Consider the following 23,963-nt stretch of genomic DNA (forward strand, 5'->3'; position numbering starts at 1 on the left):
CAAAACTATGAAAACAGCACAAATCACTTTCAGAATGATATTTTTAAGTCAAAAAGAACAATAAAAACACTGACAGCCAGGAGATATGCAGCTCATTTGCATTTAAAGTGGTACACACCAAAACAGCTCTTTTTTAGACACGTCCACAAAATGACATTTTCCAGCTGTTATAATAAATGATCTGTGGGGTATTTTGAACTTGAACTTCACAGACACACTGTGGGGACACCCAAGACCAATATTACATTTTTTCAAAAGGGGCATAATAGGTGGCCTTTAAATTTATACTTTTAAAAAGGGGTAGTTCACCCAAAAATGAGAACATACAGGCATACAGGTGCAGATATATAGGAATTTGATGTTCGATTCAGAGGACTATATCGTATCTCTTATCTTTATAAATTTTCTCATGAAGCTGGTTGTCGTCATAATACAGAAGAAACTGGCAGCTTTGAATAGAAAGCTTCAGAAACGCTTATTTTCATATCAGACAGGAGGAGGAAGTCATTATCACAGGAACAGCTGTTAAAGGTTACTGTGATTTTTCATCAAGGGATGTAGCACATAAATTGCAACAATAAATATTGCAGACCCAGTCTAGATGAGACTTTGAGATCACATAACTAGCCAAATGCTACTGATTTTATTGAGGTGACCTCCATATGTTGCAATTACCGTAATTACGAGTGACAAAACTGCCATCTGTAACCAAAAACAGGACACGGCACCTGTAATAATGGATTCAAACCATAGAACGCTCCATTAAAAAGGCAACGGAAAAAGCACTGCAAAAAACACTGATGTGATCTGTGACATACTTGAGGAGCGTTATATGACAAATTGTAGTTATGTCCACCAACTTGTGTTTTTCATATTTCTTACATGACATCCTCATACTTTGCAATGCACCACTTATTTCCTCTCTGTGACTAACAGTTTTAAAACCACTGATATGGTTGACCTCAACAGACTAAAAGGGCTGAAAATAAAATAATTAGCCCCTTTCACAAACACAGTAGATGTTTTACAATATTGCGTTACTCCCTAAAAAAGTAACAAATTACGTGAATTACTTTTTATGGAAAGTTATGCTTTACGTTAGTTTTGCGTTATTTTCTCGTTAGTTTTTAAATATGAGCCGGTAATTTTAGGGTAATTTACTGGTATTACTGTGTGAAACTGGCTTTAGGGTGATTATCAAATCACAAAGTCTGCGGTTTAAAAACTGGCAACATGTTTATTTGGACTGATTGAGATCTTTTATCATGAGCTTCACGTCAAATGAACACAGTGCCAAGCTTCACTCTGAAATTCACATTTCATAGGCTATTATTATTTCATATTTTAATTATATATTAATAGGCATGTGTTAATATTAAAGCTGTCAAACCATTAATCACATGCAGAATAAAAGTTTCCGTTTACTTAATATATGTGTACTGTGTATATTTATTATGTGTATATAAATACACACACATGCAGGTATATATTTAAGAAAACAAATGGTATGTTTATATATTAAATATATTTATTTATAATATAAATTTTACGAATATAAACATAGACATGTAAATATTTTCCAAATAAAAACTGTATGTGTGTGTATTTAGATAATAAATATTACATAATAAATACACACAGAGCATACAAATATATTGGATTAATCGTTTGACAGCACTAGTTAATATGAATAATTATATATTAATATTATATAAAATATATTAACAATAAAAACCATTACAGTAATAATTATTTTTTATAGTCATGTAGGAAGGGTCAAAAATTCAAGAGTTTTTTTTTTTTTTTTAACTAGTTACTGAAAAAAAAGAATAATAATGGTTACTGCATAAAATGCTATTTTTCAATTGTTGTTATTAATAATGAGGTTTTCAAATTACATCCACACCCCTATAAAATTGTATTATTCAGTTATTATTGTTAATATTTTCTTCAATGGAGATCCACACCTATTTAAAAAATAAAAAATTAATTCCCTAGTTATTTTAGAATAATTGTTTCCAAATTGAGTTGTTCAAGTCATCTTGTGTTTAAGTGATCGTTTTCATAAAATATATCAAAGGAGAACTAGTTTGAGATGTTTTAAGGTTCTAGATTTTGAAATAAAATGTTATAAAGTAAAAAAGCTGTGGTCTGAACATGCAGGAGCCGGTTTCTGCATGGTTTTGTGTAATCTGATAGTGTTTTGGGTTCAGTGTTGTTGGGCGGTGGAAGGGGGAGGCCAGTAAATCCTGCTCTCCTCTTACTGCTACAGCACCAGTGCTGCCTCATTTTCACGTGAAATATTGATACACCTAATTTTACTCCAGGGGCAGCTCTGATGTCAAAATGTGCGGGTCTGGCGAGTGAGAATCTCTCCTGCGTCTTGGGTGGGCGGCAGTTAAGACTAGGAGCTTTGCATTATGCAGGTCAATTCTGAAGAAAACCACCTGTATACGCATAAATATCTGAAGCTGAGAGAACAGAGGTGTAAAACGACACTCGAGAAAACCTCTAGAGGAGCCGATTGATTGGGTTATTAAATGTTTGATGGCTTTGTCTCAACAGGAAGCTATATTAGCTGGAACACAGGTGGTCTAGTGCTGTCACTGATCTATCTGAGCGCCATCAGGATGGATGAGACAGTGAATTAATGCAAACCGAGAGCTGAAAACCCTGACCTCACTTAACGAACACACGATGGTTTGAGAAGGAACAGAACGAGAACGGTAGTCGTAAAGTACATGGTCACTTTATTCGAAGAAAATATTAAAACAGTAGCATGTACAATTTGGAATGAATGCAAACTGAAGAGTGGAGTGCAAACTCCCGCAGCAGAAGAGGTGCAGGGGAGAATTCACTGAAACAGAGGACAGAAAAGTGAAGGCTCAGCCACACTCCTCCAAACATCCACAACATCCCTCCATCATCTCCATCCTGGTGCGAGACGGCCGTCCAGGAAAAGAAAGTCATTAAAACAAAACAATAGACAAAAATTCAAAAAAATAAAAAATGATGCCAAACATATACTACTTTTTGTTGTTTTTGAATTTTTTTTACTTGTTTTTGATTTTTACTTTTTATCCCCCACAATACATTAAAGCCCCATTCCACTGGAAACTTTCTTTCTACTTGTGGTTCCTCTTAAAATTACAAAACCCCGCGATACATCACTTCAGTGGACTCAGCACGCTCTGATTGGCTGGAGAATGAGCTCCGGGCTCAAGCTGCATGCATGAAACAGAAAAAACGAGAGAACAAAAGGAGGGATGGCCAGCCCAAACATTATCAAGAGCAGATGGAACTTAAGGAGTTCACCAAATGCTGTTTGTCTTCAGTTTAAAGGTAATTACAGGTTATTTTTCTCGAATAACTGATGCTAGACTGATTTTGGGGACAGGATCACTAACCATTTCATGCAGATATTTGACTTTTTCCATTATTTTCTGTATGGACAGAAGGATACTTTATTTTAACATTCAATTATTTTTAAACAGAAACATTATGAATAAATAAACTTTTTTTTTTCTTCCCAAGAGGTAAGTAAAACATTTGACTGATTTTTTCTTCTCTTCTAAGAGGGCACGGCAGGAGGAGGCGGTTTCACTTTGCGGTCATCATCTGTACAAATTCTGAGAGGAGAGATGGAGAGAAAATGAGATTAGGCAGTTGCTTTTGGCCGAATGCCACGCTGTGCAGCCAGCTGCTAAATTGGTTAATGGTTTATTAATTTTTTAATCAAGAGGTGAAGGCAGAATTTGCACGGTAATTAGCATCCCATTTCCGAATATGCGTCTAATCAAGAGGCTCCGTTTTCAACAAAACAAAAGGGGGCCTTTTACATGTGCTCTGTACAAATATGATTTCCATCTGGGAAATGCGAGCCATTTTCGATGCAGATAAGACACTATGGTCATTCCAACATGGACAAGAATATAGTACCAGATATGAGAATCTAATGGAATTTAAGACTCTGAACTGACCAATTCACAGAGTAAATGAATCATTAAGACTGATGAGAGTCTTTTTGACCGTTTGTCAGAAAAATGTATTGATTCTGTTGTTTTTAAAAAATATATTTTTTCCAATAACATCTTTATGTGATATATTTGTAGGTGTATTAGAGTTACCAGATTATGCCTTTGAGATAAAAATAAGACTACTGTAAATGGAGAAAATAAAAAGTAAGCAACTTACCTTCATAGTTCACCTGACCATCGCCATCTATGTCGGCTTCTCTGATCATCTCATCAACCTCTTCATCTGTCAGCTTCTCGCCGAGGTTTGTCATGACGTGACGCAACTCTGCAGCACTGATGTAGCCATTACCATCCTGAAGAGAAAAACTCCATGTCAGCCACAAAAAGGGCAGGAAAATCTCGGCATCACAGCTGCGACTCAATTTTGGCTGTAATAAACAGCCAAGTGAAGTAGTTACAGCTCAAACATACCTTGTCAAATACCCGAAAAGCCTCGCGAATCTCTTCCTCGCTGTCTGTGTCCTTCATTTTCCTGGCCATCATCGTCAAGAATTCTGGGAAATCTATGGTTCCATTTCCTAAGAAAATGTGAAATGAGATTTTATTGAAAACGGAAGTATGGGCAGAAACATTCACCTCAGATACTCTCAAATAAACCAGTTCCACTTTAGATTAACAAAGTAAAAAATGACGACTTTTACATCTTACAATTGCGAATTTACATCGTAAAATTGCGAGAAATAAACAACTTTTAATGTTTCTCATTAATGTGACCATTTCTTACGATGTGGGTTTTTTTCTAATAATTATAACTTTAATTTACACTTTATATCAAACTTGAAACTTTACCTCACCTTTTTATTTTGAACTCTAAGGCTGAAAAGGCATTCATATTTAAAGGGCCAGCTTTACAAAATAAGGCAAATTAGCGTGAGATCCCAAATCACATGAAAGCACCAATTCTGCGGTTGCTCTACTGACAATGCACAAATTAATAAACACAGATGCAGTTGATCCACTGAAACGCCACTCTCTCGTGAACACGCATACGACAGTTATCAGAAGATAGAGATTACAGTTTATAAAGATTTAAATACAGATATTTTTCTTACACAAACGCATCACTTCGCTTCAAAAGGCCTTTATTAACCCCTCAGAGCTGTGTGGAGCACTTTTTATGATGGATGGATGCACTTTTTTTGGGCTTCAAAATCTCAAATCCCATTTACTGCCATTATAAAGCTTGGAAGAGCAAGGACATTTTTTAATATAACTCCGATTGTATTCATCTAAAAGAAGAAAGTCATACACCTTAAATAATTAACTCCACTTGAAGCTTTCATGAAATTAAAAATGAAACACAAAAAAATGTATATGGCATTATCACGAAGACAAACTATATGTTCATATGTGAAATTCTGGAGGGGATGTCGGATGGCGTTGCATGGTGATGTAACGACGAATGCCATTAATCGATCTATGTACTATAACATGTAAAATGGGAACATGAAAGGATTATTTTAAAAGCAACTCATGTAAACACCTTAATCATAATATTGTCTTATTCAGAATAAGGTAATAAATAATTAGATTACTGATGTCCATGTAAACATAGTCAGTGCAGTTAAAGATCTTATGTTTTGGGCAGGAACACCTCCACCCCATCTCAGGGGCATTCGCCAAGGCAGCTCTCCTAACGTAAACCGCAGTCATCCCCAGGACACTCAGTTTACCAATGAGCCATCAAAGGGAAGAGGTGGAGATTTGCTAAGAAAGATCAAAAACCATGAGACTCACTCTGGATTAGCAGAAGATGATAGTCCTTGAGGGACAGCGGTGAAAAATAAAAGCCGAGAGGGAGACACGGTTAGATCCCTACAGCTGGCACGGACTAGCCGCAGCTGACCATAAGAGAGTTCAACCATGAGGTCAGAAATAGGTCAAGCGTGCGGTAATAAAGACCAGGCTGGATTACCAACTGGATGTGTGGAGCCACTGGTCTAGGATTAGCCAGCATAAAAGGGCCATTGAGCTTTGACTCTGGGTTGAAAGCTACGGTCCTATGGGTTGGAGCAGATGGGGATTTAATGCTGTGTGGTGTAATATAGTAAAACTCCTATTCAATGAACAATGGGCCACATTCCTAGCGTGGCAGATAAAAATGCAAGACCTTTGATCGCTACAAGATGTCGAGTCATATTAGCGCAGTCTTTCACAGGTACCTAAAGAAAACACAATTCATGACTAGGACCACTCAGCAACATACAGTTGTGCTGAAATCAGCCATTTTCAGGTCACTTCCAGTGTCAATTCTCAAAATAAGTTCTTCCCCGGTTTCCCGGCAACTGAGTTCGATAAGTGTGTGGGAACGAGATGAAGAATGCAAAGAGTGGATTATGCAATTACTTTTATTTTCCACTACTCGCATTATTGCCGTCTGACCTAGATCACGTCACAGCAGGAGCGAGGCAGGCTGCATCCCACAGGCCTATCGATTCGCTGATCGAAGAAGACCAACAGAACGGCTCGCAATCTGACAGGCTTCAGGAGTCTAGCAGCCTCCCGATCCTCCCACACCATCTCGGCTTGTGGCGCGGGTGTATATCTGTCGGAGGCGTCTGTGACAGGAGGCTGATTGGAGAGTTTTCTGGGAGTGCTGAGCGAGTGGATCGTCGCACCATCGGACACTGTTATGTCACAGCGACGAGTGGACGAGATTAAATGGTCTCACAGACAGGCTGTACTTACTCCAATGACAGGCATGTGAAACCCCCCCTGAAAACTTGTCTTTTCAACAGCATCTATAAATTAAAGGTGAAGGGTGTCGTTTTTCATAATACTTGCTATTCCAGTTTAACATGCTGAGACAACTGGTTAAATGACAAAGAAACAACATGCATGATAAGGAAAATCTAAATTGTTTATAGACCTTAAAACATGTCATGACTTTTTCAAGAAAAACATTTTCAAGAAAACTTTTAGTCTAATGACTCTAATCTACATTTTATGAAATGTCATGTGATGTAACCATCAAGTAACAACAAATCCTCCTTTTATTTCCAAATGTAATGATTATTTTCAAAAAAAAAAAAAGTTTATGTAAAATTCTCTCACATACCATAAATTATTCACTCATCCATAAAAAGGCTTTGTGGTGTCGCACCGCATGACATAACATTTTTCAACCTAAACCAACCTTGACTTGATATAAATGGGTCAAATTATCTAGGTCTGCAGATAAAGGTCTGCAGATGTCTTTAAATGTTCTTTTCTGCATGTTTTCTGCAGGATGGTTATATATACCAATATTACGAATAACGAACTGTGATTGGTTGTTTGACATGTCGGTCAAACGGCCTCATGGGTGGGCCTTGGCCAGTGAATGAAGCCATCTATTCCAGACCTTCAGCCGTCAGTCTGAAGGTCTGGCTACGCGAGACTAGGAAATCCCTAATATGAATAAAGACATCGCTATCGCTGTAACGTAATAAAAACAAGATATAACGTTAAATGTTTTGAATGATGAAATGTAAAGACAAACACTCGCCTGCGACAATATATGGTTTATCTGTGTTCTTCAAGCCATCTCGGGTATTTTCATAATGGTAAATTTGTAATCCATTTCTAATCGACATAGCCTTTATTACAGTATAGAATATATTTTCTGCCTCATTCTGTGATAAGAAGCCACATTAGATCACAAAAGGAATTTATTTCAAACACTCGACTGATGCTGTGTAGTAAAAACAAGTTAAGATGTTCTCTTTTGTTGGACAACAGGTTTAGAAAGGCTTATCAATGCATGTCATTACAAGGGAAGATGCTCGGCATGTGTTTTTCAAATATAGCGCGGAGGCGTTTCCTCATCTCAGCATGTGAACTCATGGACACACACACACACAGATTCTGAGAGAAATAAAGCACACGGATATTATTTAAACGCAAAACCGAAAAAATGCAATTCACGAATGCGTATTGAACCGTGAATGTCATACCGAATGGTTCAATATTATATTGAGAATTGTGACATCCCTAATAGATAGATAGATAGATATTAATAAGCTGTTTTATTGATACATTTCTAAGAAATAATAATGGAAGATCCTGCCAAACTACATGAGGTTTTCTTCATTATGATATCAGTTGCATCACCCTGAGATTGTTTACTTGATGCCGCTTTGTAAATTGCATTTATAATCCTATCTTTAAATAAATCAAGAGTCACTGACCCAATTATAAATAACCCATTCGTAGACTGATTGCCTGAACAAACATTCTCTGTTTGTTTGAGCAATCTGACACAACACCAACCCATAGTATGAGTTTGTGGGGAGTGTCCTTTAAGATGTTTTGTTCAAATTTCGAAAGAAACCGGTGATCAGTTTCATTCAACTGTGATTTATTGTTACTATCAAAGCCACTCACCATCAGCGTCCACCTCATTGATCATGTCCTGCAGCTCTGCCTCTGTGGGGTTCTGACCCAGCGACCGCATCACTGTGCCCAGCTCTTTGGTCGTGATGGTGCCGTCACCATCCTTGTCAAATAAGGAGAAAGCCTCCTTGAACTCTGAGGTAAGAAAAGGGCGGTAGCTGTATTTAGTGTCTGCTTCAAAGTACACAAATCAAAGTGATCTGATTACATGCATGCACTCTCACCTGCAATCTGCTCCTCTGTTAACTGGTCGGCCTAGAAATCAAAAAGAAAAGAAATGCTGGTTACTAAGTAGACACAGGCAAAAAAACACATTTCTGTTTTAGTATTTAAAAAATAATGTAATGCATCTCAATACACCAAGGAGTCTGATCATTTGCCATTCTAAAAAAGAAAAACACACTGATAATGTGACACTTGTAGCATTAAGTATACTCTTAAAAATAAAGGTTCTTTATTTGCATCAATGGTTCCATTAAGAACTTTTAAGATCTATGGAACCTTACCATTAAGATTCTTTAAAGTGAAAAAGGAAAAAGGCTTCACACTAAGAAAAAAATGGTTCTTTTTAGGAACCGGTCACTGAAAGGTTCTTAGGTGAATCCAAATGGGTTATAGGAACCACCATTTTTGGTTCCCCAAAGAACATTTCAGTGAACAGTTCTTAAAAGAACCATTTTTTCTTAAGGTGAAAAACATTTTTAATAACTCAAAGAAACTTTTTCTACTATAAAGAACCTTCTGTGCATCTGAAAGGTTCTACACCCTTTCAAATAAAGGTTCCATCAGGGGGGGTTTGCAGTGATGCCATAGAGAAGAACCATTTTTGGTTCAAGAACCTTTCAGTGAACAGTTATTAAAAGAACCATTTTTTCTTTTAAAAATTTAAAGAAAATTTTAAGCATCTGAAAGCTACTATGGATGTTAAAAGTTCTTCATAGAACCATCAATTCCAATAAGGAACCTTTATTTTTAAGAGTAAACACATTTTGTATTTAAACTTCATGCGACATCCAAACAAAAACACTTTAGTTCATACAAGTGGCATCAGATTACAGGACACTGACCAACAACCTAGGCCTTTGGTTAACAGCGAGGAGAGAAAAGCGTGTTGTATGAGTCTCAAGAGCTTGCTAAAGTGGATGAGAGCTGCTAGGAAAACAAATAACCCACATTATGAAGGGGAGGAGTGGGGCTAATGGGCCAAAGACAGAGGAACACACAACCATCCCTTCAATCACACTAATTATTCTACTTCCTTTCTGCATTAAGCAGCCATACTCACATGAAAAGACATATAACATGCAGCTGAGACCATTGACTTAAGAGCCTTTCTAATGCACAAGCACTGGATCCAGTAGTTCCAGCAGTTGAGTCACTGGCAGATATAATGAAGAAAGAGCACTGGTTTGTTGGATAAGTGGGTCTTCCTGCTGCCAGCTGTATGGCTCATTTCATGCCTCATTCATGCTCATATGCCCAGTACCCAGGCAACCTCCATCACCCCCCTCCCAAAGCTCATCCTGGGGGATGGGGCGCTGCAGCAGAGGAACAGACGCAGCTGCTCTGGGACTCCCTGACATCCAGCGTGAGCCGCAGAAGACTGTCTGTCCCGCTGTCTGAAACACTTCTCTTTTATAATGGCCAATAAATGGAAAGTAGTGGTTGTGGGTCGATGAAGAAATCACAAACAAGCACATTTAAGCAGGTGCTCTGAGACCCGACAGTTCCCGAAACGTTCAACTACTAGAAAGAGATATAAGTTCCACTCCTAACTGCCTATTAACTGTAGGTCTGATTTACGATTACCAGGTTTAGGAAAAGCAGCATGTTGTTGAACGAGTGCAGCTGTCTTAATGATCTTTGACTACTGAACTGTTTGTCATATACTGATATATCGACCAGGCCAATATTCTGCAAATATTTCTCTATTTTATCAGTTGTACCATAGTTATGTGATTAACAGAAGTGCTAATTCCCCTTTCAAACCACAATGCATCCTTCATCTTCAAACATTTTTTCAGTTTGTCAAAATTGTTGTCTGTAATTTTCATACATATGCATTTATAATTCTATACAATGTTTATTCCAATATTACATTTAAATATATCCCCATACAATTTAGTGACAATTACATTTAATTTTTCATAATATTCAGTTTGTCAAAATTGTTGTATATATTTATAACTGCATACAATTTTTATTTTTCGATATTAAATTTAAATATTATATACCCACACAATTTAGTGACTATTACACCTTTTTCAGAAATTTTTCATAATTGTTAGTAGATGTCAAAATTGTTTTCTGTAATTTTCATACCTATATTTTATATTTTTTTATTTCAATATTATATTTAAATATTACATACCCACCCAATTTAGACACAATTACATTTATTTATTTTTACATTTACATAATTTAATTTTTCATACACTTTTTTTTCAGTTTGTCAAAGCTTGTTGTCTGCAAGTTTCACGGATTTACAATTGTATTAAACATCATACACACTGTCATTTTTACACATTTACATATATTTATAACTTTAGAAATGGTTTATTTCAATAATAAATTATGTACTACACATTAAGTACACAATTTAGTGACAATTCAATATTGAATTTTTCCTAATTTATGTCAACATTATCTGTAATTTTCATAAAAGAATGGGCAAAGTTGGCTCTATGTTAAATAAATATTGAAATCGTATTGGTCTCACAGTTGCAAAACGTAGGCTAATTAAACAATTTCAGCATCAAATTTCCTAATTACCGCACCTCTACAGAAAATGTGACCACAAAACCAAACGGTGTGAAATTTGAACTGTTCCTCCTCTATTTTCTATCGCACAGCTGAATACTAAAAGATCTCTTCAACTCCACAGGCTACAGAAACCGCATGACCGAATCCCTCCAGCTGTACTGTGCAGTGACACTACTGTCACCCATCTGCGGTGAGATGTGTTCGTCTGAAGCGCTTATTAAAAATGTTCAAGCAAATGAATGTAGGTCAGTATACACAGCATAATCCTCAAGAGTCCCAACACATAAAGCATGAGCTTCAGGGAACATTACATCATAACTTCACCCAGGACAGCTGTCTCCTACCAGATGCTGTTCCTCACAAACCTAATACAGAGATCAAACCACCGACAATAAACCACTCATATCTACTGCCAGTCCAGAAACATTAAACCACACGCACAAAAGCCCAGAGGAAGATGTTATTGCTCAGAGTTCGATCTTTCACAGTTTAGAAGACTAATGGAGCTCTCAGTTACATTTCTCTTAGAGAAGAAATAAAAATGGACACAACTGACACAACTGTTGACATACAGTGCAAGTATAAAGCTATCAAATAAACACAAACAGCATAGCTCAGATAACATCTTAGATCTTGGAAGAATTTGAGAAAATTATTTTATGTTCAGTTCAATGGCATTTGCCATTTCTGTGTAATTCATTGTGAAATTTACCAGCATTCAACAACTTTTTTTGGGTCTAGACAAGACACACGAGTAAAAAACCTCTTTGCTGCTTAAGAGATACAACTAAGATATTAAAGATACATAATTAGTGATTTCCGGTTCCTGCAGGGGAAGCTAAAAAAAAAAAAAAAACCTCCAACAGGTTTTGGTTTACTGGGATGGACCACAGCTACATCCCACACACGAAATGCAGATCAACACCACTCAGATTCAGCAAACAAAAAAAGCCAGATGACTGACATTTTACAACGACACACCTTTTATTTGCATAAGCTACAGTGACTACAGACAAAATACAGGAAACTGGGCGCCCATTACCATAAGCCTACACCCTTTCAGTCCACGCAACATTGTGGTTTGGTTAAAATACATGGGCCTGACATTAGTGAGGTCTTTAAATGTGTGTAAAGTGGTTTTAGATGGGAAACACTGGCCCTGCTGGTGTAATTCAGTCTGTGGAGGGGGTTTAAAGGGAGGTAGATGATGCAACAGACACTGGCTGAGCCACATCCTCTACATCCTCATCTACAATCATCTTCTTCATGTCTCAACCATCATATTTCACGAATATTAGCATAAACATGCTTATCATGACCCTCTACACCCAGATATTGGCATGAGCAGTCTGTCTAAATAAGATATCACAAGTACAGGTTTCAATGAGATGTCATGTTGATCTAAATTATTATTATTTTTTATCATATAGTAAGATATACATAAAAAATAATAACATATGGGATGTATTCCACGTCATTTGATGTGTGTAACCCGTATGTAAGATCATAAAGGATGTAAGAATTGCGCAGTTGTAGATTCAGGCTTCACTCTATGACTGTAGCGTCACTGAACTATAGCAGGTAACTAAATAAAGCGAAATGTTTCAAATATGGGTATCGTTGAGGTAAATTACACCTACAAACTGTAACGCTTATATCAAACGCATATTTTTAAGTAAACGAGGCTCATTTGTTGCGAACGAAGTTGTTGAGATTCTGTTTGGAGGAGTAATGCATTAATAGTATATGAAATAAATGACTACGTACCATTATTGTGAGGAATAAAGCGTGATAATCTCCAGACGAGGCTAAACGCAGGTCTCTCCGGGATGAGCGAACTCCGGCTGTGGACTCGGCGAGAAGCGCACATGTATTCATCCGCCGCTCACTTCCTGACTCAGCGCGTGCGGAGCGGCCCTCAGCCAATCAGAGCGCAGGCTGACCGAAGCACACCGATGCAGTAAACAGTGGTTATGTCTTTTTGAAAGATGATGGATTAATACAAGTCTGTGACAAATAATACATCTTTGCACTTTATTCGCATGTCCTGGATGTGAAGATGTGAATAACTGTTGATGAACTGATTGACTGAATGCTCATTTTGTGATTTTGTGGCATAGATTAATTAATTATGCACTGTCCAGTCTGAGGCACCTAATAATTAATGCATAATTTTGTAACCCAGAAGAGGAGCAGTAATTTCCCCACTGAAAAATGGTTTTGGGGCATTTTCATATATATATATATATATATAAACATTGCTGCATTGTATTACATAGTAATACAAAATAATTCATGCTGCTCCATGTTTAAGGATATTAATAACTACTGCTGATTTTTTACTGACTTAATTGCTCGTTTTGTTCAGTTCATTTCCAGAGATTAATTATCCAGGAGAGGTCTGTGGAACCTCATTATTAGATTATTAATAACATACAAAAACACCAAAGCTAATTTAGGGCCTATGTTTATGTTTGTGTGTATTAGAATAGAAGTTAGTCAATGCCATTATTAGATAATTATTAAATAAACAGCACTACTCCCCCTACTGCTTTTATGAAGAACAGGCTCTTCATGAACTCAGTGATGTGTGGCTCTAGTGTCTCCAGGCGGAAGGATACGCGTGCTTTTCCCTCCGCTTGAGAATTCACAGCGTCGCTTTATTACGGAGCAGCTGATTGGTTGACGCGGACCTGCAATATTATACACAATGTTAAGGGGGGCATTATTGGCCGCCCTGGACCTGCAATGCACCAGGCAACGGGATATAACAGAAATCCCATCAAGGTGCTCAGAGTAAAACTTAAAATAAATAAATAAAGTAGTCATTAAATTATACTATGTTAGAATTTGGCAACATTTACTTGTGTTAGACCACACTGCAGTACATTCTCTATAAAGAAAAGAGGAAGTGCATCAGGTTTTACCCATTGAGAATATTCAGCACTTTCTATTGGCTAAGCTATAAATCATGAACAAAATACCCGTAGGCCACCACTCAACAATTTTAAAAAATATATTATTATTATTATTATTATTGTTAATAATATTATATATTTTTTATAATATGATTGCACACACACACACACATAATTTTAATAATTTTATATTTAATTTATAATATATATATATATATATATATATATATATGATCTCTTATATAGAATGTAATAATTCTTAAATCAAATTAAATATATAAATATTTTAAATCCTACTTTCTGCCTCTATATTTATTGTTTTTATTTATATTTGATCTCTAATAAAAGTAATTATGTTCTTTGTGCTACACAAAGTAACTTCATCACCACCCATTATTATTTATTAAGCAAGCGTTAGTTTACAGTAATTAAACTGTATTGGTTAAGATGTTATTTGATCAAAATTGTCCTCAAGAGCCAGGACTTGTTTCTAACCTGCCATGTTCTTGAGTTACCTCCTTTAACAATGTCCTACAAAAATGGTCACACCTCGTGTCCTTAAGTGTGGAAGATCACAGATGGACTGGCTTCTTGAATCGTACACTGAGTTCTTTTACTGACCTGTATAATGTGTCTTATATGAGGCCTGTCATGAAGAAGCTTAGCCTCAGTGACACCGGTAAGGTCTGCATACAGCTTTCGGTCTACATGAGCTAGTCTGTGATTGCTGAATGTGCATTGATGTGCATGCACTGACTGATTTAAGGAGAGTGCAGCACGGATCTTGTGAAGGGCCGCAGACTGACTGCTTTCTGCTGACTGTAGACTTTCATTAGTTGCTCCTTTACATCAAGGAATCATTTCCATCACCTTCTTCGTGCTGCTCTGCAGAGGTCAAGGAAGAATGAATGTTTCAAAAGAGGACTTAAAGGAGTAAAACAATCTTCTTGGTGGATTTTAAACATTATATATACAATAGCACTTCTAATAATGTAATAATCTATAATATTTAATAATAATGTATTCAAACTTTGGCAAACAAGAGCTGTAGGGTATGTGTGATGAGGTTGTTTTAAATAATTAAGGGAAACAGAGATTGAGAGGAGAACAATCTAAAAACGCTGCATTAATTATGCCAATCTCTGCAGAGTCAAGCAGGAGAGAGACGACTGGCTGCACAACGCCGCTCCTCTAGTTTAGTAATTAGCAGGGAAATTAATCATCTCTCTCTCTAAGGATACGCTTTCTCTGCAGGCGCTGTGACTTTTTCATTAAAATAATTAAATTCAGAAAAACATGTTCTTAGTAAAATTCCTTGAAGTTGAAATCTAAGAACATTAAAATGAGAGAAAAAAAAAAAAAACCTAGATCATTAAACACAAAAGATTGATAATTTTTCTGGAAAAATATCTAAAATTCATACTCTCAGAAGTTTAGAAATATTTTTACATTTTTAGAAGTTAGAATTTTAAAAAAAATGATTTTGAAAGAAGTTTCTTCCGCTCACAAGGCTGCATTCATTTGATGGAAAAAATACACACACAAAAAAAATAATATTGTAAAATATTATTACAATAAGTCCAGTCTTTGGTGATTCTAATATTCGAATATGCTGATTTGGTGCTCAAGAAACATTTCGTATTATCATCAATATTGAAAACATTGTGGAAACTGTGAATACGCTACAATTAAAATGTTTGGGTTAAGTGAGATTTAACATTTTTTATTGAACAAGGACACATTAAATTGATCAAAAGTGACTACAACAGATTTCTAGTTCAAATAAATGCTGCTCTTTTGAACTTTTTATTCATCAAAAACTCATGGAGAAAAAAAATGGATCACGGTTTCCACAAAAACATTAAGCAGCAGAAACTGTTTTCAACATTGATAATAAGAACCATAATTAATAACTGAGCATCAATAATAAATGATAGTAATTAAGCAGCAAATCAGCATATTAGACTGATTTCTGAAGGATCATGTGACACTGAAGACTGGAGTAATGATGCTGAAAATTCAGCTTTGATCACAGGAATAAATTACATTTTTAAACATTAAGATACAAAAACATTTATTTTAACATTCCATTAATATTTCACAATATTACTGTTTTTACTATTTCAATAAAAAAAGCTAAATATATCACCTTCTGAGGGATGTAAAAACGAAACAAACCAATTCAACATCTCTGATCCAGCTGTACTATTTATTTTCTGATTACAATTACAAAAACAAATTGGCAGACAGAAACATGCGTACGTTTAAGCCAAATGTGTACTCAAGAGTGAGCGCTGCACTCACACATAAACATAGAATTGAAAAGTGGAGATTAGAGATAGAGGCCTTCAGGGGTGCCCTCCTGCTTCTTATACAAAACATTTTCTTTAGACTTCTTGAAGTCCTCGTTGGTGACCTTCATCCTGCGTTCTCTGAGGGCCATGAGGCCTGCTTCTGTACAGATGGCCTGAGGAGACAGGAAGTCAAGAGTTAAGATATATATGAAAAATTCTTCTGCATTCTGAAAATTATAGGGAAAAAAAAAAAAAATCAACACAAGAGGGCAGCAGAGATTTTCTGCAACACTTTCAAATGAACCGAATCCATTAACATGCCTTAATATCAGCTCCTGAAAGGTCATCTTTAGCCAAGATGAGGTCGTCCAAAATCACATCCTCAGCCACAGTCATTCTGCTGGTGTGGATCTGGAAGATCCTTCTCTTGGTTTTCTCATCTGGCAATGGGAACTCAATCTTACGGTCAATGCGACCTGCAGATAGAAAAATGCCTTGAGGGTTCATCTAAAACTCACATAACCTCTGAACATCATAGCACGAGTCTGCAGTAGTATCTTACCCGGTCTAATAAGAGCAGGGTCAAGGGTCTCGATTCTGTTGGTAGCCATAATGACCTTCACATCTCCACGCGAATCAAAGCCATCCAGCTGATTGAGGAGCTCTAACATGGTTCTCTGAATTTCACGTTCACCTCCTGAGTTTGAGTCGTATCTGCAAAGAGGTAATCAGGGTATATGATCAAAGGAATAGTTCACCCAAAAATTTAAATCTGCTCAAAGTTTACTCAGACCATTGAAAAGTTTTTTTCTTCATCGGAATAGATTTTGGAGAAATTTGGAATCCCATCTCTTGCTCACCAATGGATCCTCTGCAGTGAATGGGTGCCGTCAGAATCCAAACAGCTGATAAAAACATCACAATAATCCAAAACACGACTAAACTTTCGCTTCTGGCCAAAATGTAAATCAAGAATCCAGAAAAATGTTTCCTCTAGTGAAACGGTACATCCTCTGTTTTGGACTGTTTTCGCTTGTAAACTGTGCATATTTCTCTCCTGATTCAGACAGGCTTTGTATTTTAACCAGAAGCAATGGTTTGAAGTCTTAATGATGGATTGTTTTCTTTCAAACATGCATCTTTTGGCTTCACTAGATGTTAACTCCTAGACTGGACTGAAGTGGTGTGGATTACTTGTGGATTATTGTGATGTTTTTATCAGCTGTTTGAACTCATTCTGACGGCACCCATTCACTGCAGAGGATCCATTGGTGAGTAAGTGATGCAGTGTTTCCCATACATTGATTTATTTGTGGCGGCCTGCCACAATATCAAAACTGACCGCCACAAATAGATTTTCCAAAAGGCTTTGACTGCGCTGAATAAACATGAGCACTGCACGTTTCAAAATCAAAACCCGGTGCGGGTGTTTTTATATCACTGTATTTCAGAAGGAAACCGACTGTCTTCAGATAATTTTGGATGTCATTTTCATTTCATCTTGCATGTAATGTCTGATAAAGCAGCGTTTGTGAGCAGAGCGCTGCTTTCAGGGTTCCCACTCTTTCATGAACAGCAGATTCAAGGACTTATTAAGCACCATTTATTTTATTTTATATCAAGCACCTATCATTAAGTGAGGGTCATTTTTTAGGATTTTTTACGCAAGCAAAGTCTCTGAGAACCTGACACCTTATAATTCTGGAGACTCCAGGAAGGTTGCAGTTCTGGAAAATGGTGGCGCTGGAGACTAAATGTTTGATGGTTTACACCTAATTCTTCACATTAATTCTTAATTATTTTGCAGTTACCGTGTGTCTTATCTTCTCCACCTTTTTTAGTCTAACCCCGCTGAACCAATGAGCATTTCGCTGACCAATGGTCATGTCTTAACTTTACAATTTCTGTATTGCATTAGTTTTGAATATTTCTCATTGGGGATTTAATAATTTTTGACTTTTCAGTTAAATCTCTTTTTTGGCTCATTTTATCTGTAAAAGAACATGTGCCTAATAATTCTGCACATATGAATATAAGGAGTTTTTCACTTCCAGCCTTCATGGACAATTATATATCGCTTATAAATGATTAATTACAAAATTAATAGTAATTATTAAGATTGATGTGGTTTGGAATTGGTAAAATGTTCTTGGAAATAAATATGATCAGAATATCAACGTGTCTAATAATTATTCACGCACTGTTAAGATGTGCTCACTTTACACAGAGTGTGCGTGATCACGAAATCGAAAGTGAACTGCGAGCGCTCATTCAAATGTGATTTCACTTATTAATAGCACAAAAATGATATACAATATTAGAATGTTTGCGGTAGCGACACACACACGTTGCGGGAGTGGGCGGTAATGGTCAGACACTCAGCGGGAGCGGCTCAAGAAAACTCTAGGCTGCACATCAACACACGCAAAGTTTTTTTGGCGCTGCCCCATCTCCACCCCAATTATTTGTGCCGTTTCGTTCAGTCTTTGACAGCACATATAGGACAATTTTGAAATAGCGCCATAAACTAAATTGATTTCAAATTTAATTCAAGCACTTTCAAGGACCTATGTTTGTTTTCAAGTACTTTCCAGGCCTTGAATCCATATGTCTGAAATTCAAGTACGTTCAAGAAGCGTGGGAACCCTGTGCTTTGTGTGCAGCCGTTACCGAAGAAACCTCTATTTCTCCCGCTCTAAGTGCCTCCTGCTGGCAGAGAATGAATTTTTCATATATATATATGCCGCCACAAATAGTGTAAGTCTGTGGGAAACACTGTGATGTAATGCTAAATTTCTCCAAATCTGTTTTGAAAAAGAAACAAACTCATCTGCATCTTTGGATGGCCTAAGGGTGTATACATTTTTTTTGGTGAAATATCCCTTTAAAAACCAAAAAGCTTTGCTCTACCGCTTGGTTCCAATGGCATCAATCTCATCGATGAAGACGATAGAAGGAGCATGTTCCTCTGCAACCCTGAAGAGCTCACGTACTAGTTTAGGGCCGTCCCCGAGATACTTCTGAATCAGCTCTGAACCAACAACCCGCAAAAAAGTTGCAGACGTCTGATTGGCCACTGCCTTGGCAAGGAGGGTTTTACCTAACATCCAGGGAAATTGTCATCAAAATAAGTTGTGGTAATTAAATGATCATTAGATGAATGAAACAAACAGAGGGGTGTTGGACTCACCTGTCCCAGGGGCGCCGTAGAGAATGACCCCTTTGGGAGGCTTGATCCCCATTTCCTCATAATACTCTGGATGGGTCAGAGGCAGCTCCACGGACTCCTATAGGTCAAAACATTTTTTTAAGCAGCAAAGATTCATTTTTACCTGATTGTTTTCAAAATTACAAGATTAAATAATCAGCTATGATCATTTTTGCCAGGCAAAACAGTAAAGATTTGTTTTTATCATGCCTTAATTTCTTGTATCTGACCATCCAGTCCACCGATGTCAGCGTATGTCTCTTGTGGAGCCTTTTCTACCTTCATGACGGTAACAAGAGGGTCTGTATCGTCCATCAAAACCCCTATGACTGCATGGACCTATAAACAACAAGTTATTCATTTAACAGGCAAATCTACAAATGTTCAGGATCCAGTATTAGCCTACACTAGAGCAGCATTCAAATACAAAAGGTTGCAGAGAGGATGTATTTTAAAGGGATAGGTCACCCACAAATGACACTTTTGTCATCATTTACTCACCGTTTACTTATTTCAAACCCAAAAGACAAAGCCCGAAGTAGATATTTTATATGATTTTGTACGATTTTTTTAATGAAACATGAGGTTTTGGTCTCTCCGTTGAAAGACCAGGTAACCGAAACTTAAAAGACCCAATAAGGTTATAAAGGCATCGTAAAATGAATCCATATGACTCAAGTGGTTTAATCCATTTGGTTTTATAATTTGCCTTTATAACCTTTTTGTTTTTTTTATGTTACTTTCAACAGAGAGACAGAAACCTCTCAGGTGTTGTTTAAAATATCTTAATTTTTCATTTTTGAGTGAACTATACCTTTAAGTTTGACAAATTCATCCTATTTCCATTAAATCCTGACTGGTTTGGTGGATATTTTACCTTGTGGTTGAGTAAAACAGAGCAGCCGGGCTCCAGCAGATCTTTGTCGACAAATGACAGAATGCTGACATAGTGCTCCGAGCCCACAGATGTGGAGACGATGGCATGATTGTCATCAATGATCTCCTCCAGGGTCCCCACAGACATAGGAGTTCCCCTGAGGTCATCGACTTTTGACCTCTCCTCCTAATAAAAGCAAACAAAAACATAACCATCAGCCCAGACAAACAAACAAAAAGGAGAGTGAGAGAGAAGCTGGATGGATAGTGCACCTCCTGTTTCTCCTCTAGAGGTTTCATCTGCTCCTGGTTCCTGATGAACTCCTCTTCCATCAGCAGGTAATCTTTAATTCGATCCTGCTTCAGGAGCTTCAGCCTGCACTGTGTGTGAGGGGTGACTATATGAAAAGAGAATCTGACATTAACTGAAAATCTGATGTAAAACAGAGTGGAGTTCAAAAGTCACTTCTTGTACCTAAAGGCAGTTTGCTTGCAGCATCAGGGCCCTTGGACTTCCTCTTCTTCCTGCCCACTCTAGTTGGAATGGGCGGCTCATATTTCTTCTTCTTGTCCTGTTATGATTAAATCATTAAATAAGGACAAACCTCTGGCTGATGCGGTTTTAAAATATCAGGTATTTTTGGTCACCTTATCATCTTTCTTTCCACCTCCTGGTCCGTGTCCTCCGCTTTGACTCTGACCCTGTGTTGAGAAAGATTAATGTCTAATGTTCATATACTACAGTAATATATATAGTCTAATATTTAATTAAGCTTTAAATTTGTTTTTTACATTAGAATTTGTCCTGTTTAATTGTATTTTTTTCTGAGAAAAAAGTAAATTTTTACCATGATTTACAGAAAAAATATAATTCAGTGTATTCACATACTCGAAAAAGGCAGATTTATAACAAGAATCATTCGATGACATTAAAAGACTCTATTTAAGGATTTCAGAGCAGCCCCAAAATAATTCAGTCATTTTAAATCTTTTCTACTATCCTTCAGACTACTAGGTTTTACCCATTTGTCAACAAGCAGCTTTTAATCATTTAAAATGTGATCAAATTTTGTATGATCACTTTTCCTTTATATAATTTAATAAGTACAGGTCAGAATACGAATGTGGTTTCATTTTTACAAAAAAATATATCTGTTATGCTTAATGATAATGTAATGTTATTTCATCCATATGATGACGTTTTATTTTCACAAAAGTAAAACATCAAGGTACACACATTTAATATGCTTTCTGTGTATATAAATCACTTTTGTAAATTTGATGCAGACACCAATGGGATTATATATATATATATACACATATACCCATACATATATACATAATAAAGATCACTTAAGTCTGACTCATCACTAATGTACATTATTTAAAAGAAACAGGGCCTGTGTTAAACGTCACAAACAAAAAACATTTCTGTGTCAATTAAATCCACCATATTATGAAAAATAATATCCAAAATGACTGACTGACCACTTCAGATGTAATGGAAAAACACTGAATACTTGTAACGCAAAGGTGTTTCATAGGCTAACGTTACGCCCGTCAAGAAGCACTGCTTGTTTTTGACCGGATTGCAGGAATGTAACAAGCAAAAATACACCATAGATTATGTTATTATCGTGTGTCTCTGAACTGTAATAACGTTTTGGCCCGTTTTAGGTTGGATGCGGGTTAGCAGATTTAACGCTCTTAAGACCAACGAATATTTCTTCAGATTACATGTTTAACACGGCTATTAAGCAGAGTTATGAGACACCGTTTACACGGCTTTCACATATTATATTTGAAAATTACAGAATTAACGTAGAGCAATGGAAACAAATTAAACAACGAGTCGGTAAATAAACTGCTGTCTCACTCACCATTTTCACCACCACTAGTCGCTGGCAATAAACGTAACTACGGATTGACTAATAGGACAAAGGACGTGAAATACCGAAACGCGTTTGTGTATTATAGCTTTAGTGTCTAGTTCAATCTGTAGATGTATGTGAAGGGAGGCCTATGCGGGAATGCGCTTTGCATACAAGTTTATTTACTTCGTTCCTGTTATTTTTTAGTTTATTCACTTTTAATATGATCTTAAATATAATCTGAAATATTATATTACGTAGTCATATATGGGTCATTCCTGTTATACAGTCTCTTTACTTACTCATATTTTCTCTAAAATAGTCACATATTTATAAGAAATTGCTTAAATTGTGCATAATAGGTCTACTTTATCACTTAAAGAGAGATAATAGACATTAAAAAAATTATTTTGTTTTTTACACACCTTTTTATTGATACGTGCGTTCAGTTTTATCATGTCCTCAGTGCAAAGTAATCAGCTTACACTCGAAATATAAACCATGAAAGGATAAAAACCTCAAAATATGTTATGGACTAGGCTAAACTTCATCTAATCATACATATACAATCAAACTTCATTTACCGTGTCCCTAAAGTCATCTTCCACCCTGTTAGTTTGTACTCCCTCGCCTTCCAAAAATAGACTACAATTCCACTGAGATCATTTTCAGGAAGTGATATTGTTTATTGTTTCTGCTGGAATTCAACTGTAAAATTAAAGGTAAGTGTAAACTCTCACTCCAACCTTTTTTTTTAAGTTTTTGAAATGTTCTCCTGCTTGTACTGTACTCTTAAAGGTCCACCCTGTTAGGCTATATTATGGAGAATGTTTGTCCGATCAAAGAAAAATAAAAAACATATCTGACATAGTTATAAAAGTTATGTTCATCTAAATGCTAAATGTTGATCGCTCAAAAAACTACAGCTAATTTAGCTCAAAATTGTCCACCCTGTTAGATTCCACCCTGTTAGGTCTATAAACCTAACAGGGTGGAAATTCTAATAGAATAACTAGTAATTATTCAAATGAATCTACCTCCATGAAACTTTTGAGTGGTAATGTAGATGAATACAATTGTATTTATGTACACTACCGCTCAAAAGTTTTAGATCAGCAAGAATTTTAATGTTTTTAAAAGAAGGCTCATATTTTTACAGTTTAAAATAACTGTTTTCTATTTGAATACATTTTAAAATGCTATTTATTTCTATGTTGGCAAACCTGAATTTTCAACATCTTTATTCAGTCTTCAGTGTTACATGATCCTTCAGAAATCATTCTGATATGCTGATTTGTTGATATCAATGTTGAAAACAGTTGTGTACAATTTTTTTTTTCAGCATTATTTGATGAATAGAAAGCATTTATCTGAAATAGAAAGCTTTTGCAACATTATATATGTCTATACTGCCACTTTTGATCACTTTAATGCATCCTTGCTGAATAAAAGTATTCATTTCTTTCCAAAGAAAGAAACTCTTACTGACCCCAAAACTTTTGAACGGTAGTGATAATGTTACAAAAGCTTTCTATTTCAGATAAATGCTGGTCTTTTGAACTTTATATTCATCAAATAATCCTGAAAAAACAATTGCACAAAACTGCTTTCAACATTGATCA

General features: G+C 36.3%; 2 protein-coding genes across 2 annotated transcripts; both read right to left on the reverse strand.

Moving 5' to 3' along the window:
* Positions 1–1,807: 1,807 nt before the first annotated feature.
* Positions 1,808–13,067, reverse strand: LOC306843839 (calmodulin-1-like). Its single transcript, XM_079375525.1, has 6 exons — positions 12,942–13,067; positions 8,636–8,666; positions 8,403–8,546; positions 4,449–4,555; positions 4,195–4,330; positions 1,808–3,629 (listed from the first exon to the last, which is right to left on the reverse strand). Exons 1-6 carry the CDS (start codon positions 13,050–13,052, stop codon positions 3,601–3,603), a joined length of 558 nt encoding a protein of 185 aa, XP_079231651.1. The 5' UTR covers positions 13,053–13,067; the 3' UTR covers positions 1,808–3,600.
* A 3,215-nt stretch (positions 13,068–16,282) lies between these two features.
* LOC306843885 (26S proteasome regulatory subunit 4) lies at positions 16,283–22,415 on the reverse strand. The gene is made up of 11 exons (XM_079375583.1): positions 22,351–22,415; positions 21,119–21,172; positions 20,946–21,042; positions 20,744–20,868; positions 20,472–20,657; positions 19,805–19,933; positions 19,577–19,673; positions 19,297–19,486; positions 16,949–17,100; positions 16,708–16,862; positions 16,283–16,559 (listed from the first exon to the last, which is right to left on the reverse strand). Exons 1-11 carry the CDS (start codon positions 22,351–22,353, stop codon positions 16,425–16,427), a joined length of 1,323 nt encoding a protein of 440 aa, XP_079231709.1. The 5' UTR covers positions 22,354–22,415; the 3' UTR covers positions 16,283–16,424.
* Positions 22,416–23,963: the final 1,548 nt, after the last annotated feature.

This window comes from Barbus barbus (assembly GCF_936440315.1).
Source record: "Barbus barbus genome assembly, chromosome: 24".
In the NCBI taxonomy this organism is placed as follows: Eukaryota; Metazoa; Chordata; class Actinopteri; order Cypriniformes; family Cyprinidae; genus Barbus; species Barbus barbus.

Bases quoted from the DNA above. Each gene is read 5' to 3' on its own strand.
- LOC306843839 (XM_079375525.1), bottom strand. From the start codon at position 13,052: ATGAATACATGTGCGCTTCTCGCCGAGTCCACAGCCGGAGTTCGCTCA. The intron at 4,556-8,402 runs GTGAGTGGCTTT...ACATTTTCTTAG, and splicing joins CAATGAGGTGGACGCTGATG to GAAATGGAACCATAGATTTC. The intron at 3,630-4,194 runs GTAAGTTGCTTA...CTCTCCTCTCAG, and splicing joins TGGTCAGGTGAACTATGAAG to AATTTGTACAGATGATGACC.
- LOC306843885 (XM_079375583.1), bottom strand. The intron at 20,658-20,743 runs GTGCACTATCCA...TGCTTTTATTAG, and splicing joins CTCTAGAGGAGAAACAGGAG to GAGGAGAGGTCAAAAGTCGA. The intron at 19,487-19,576 runs GTGAGTCCAACA...CCTGGATGTTAG, and splicing joins CTACGGCGCCCCTGGGACAG to GTAAAACCCTCCTTGCCAAG.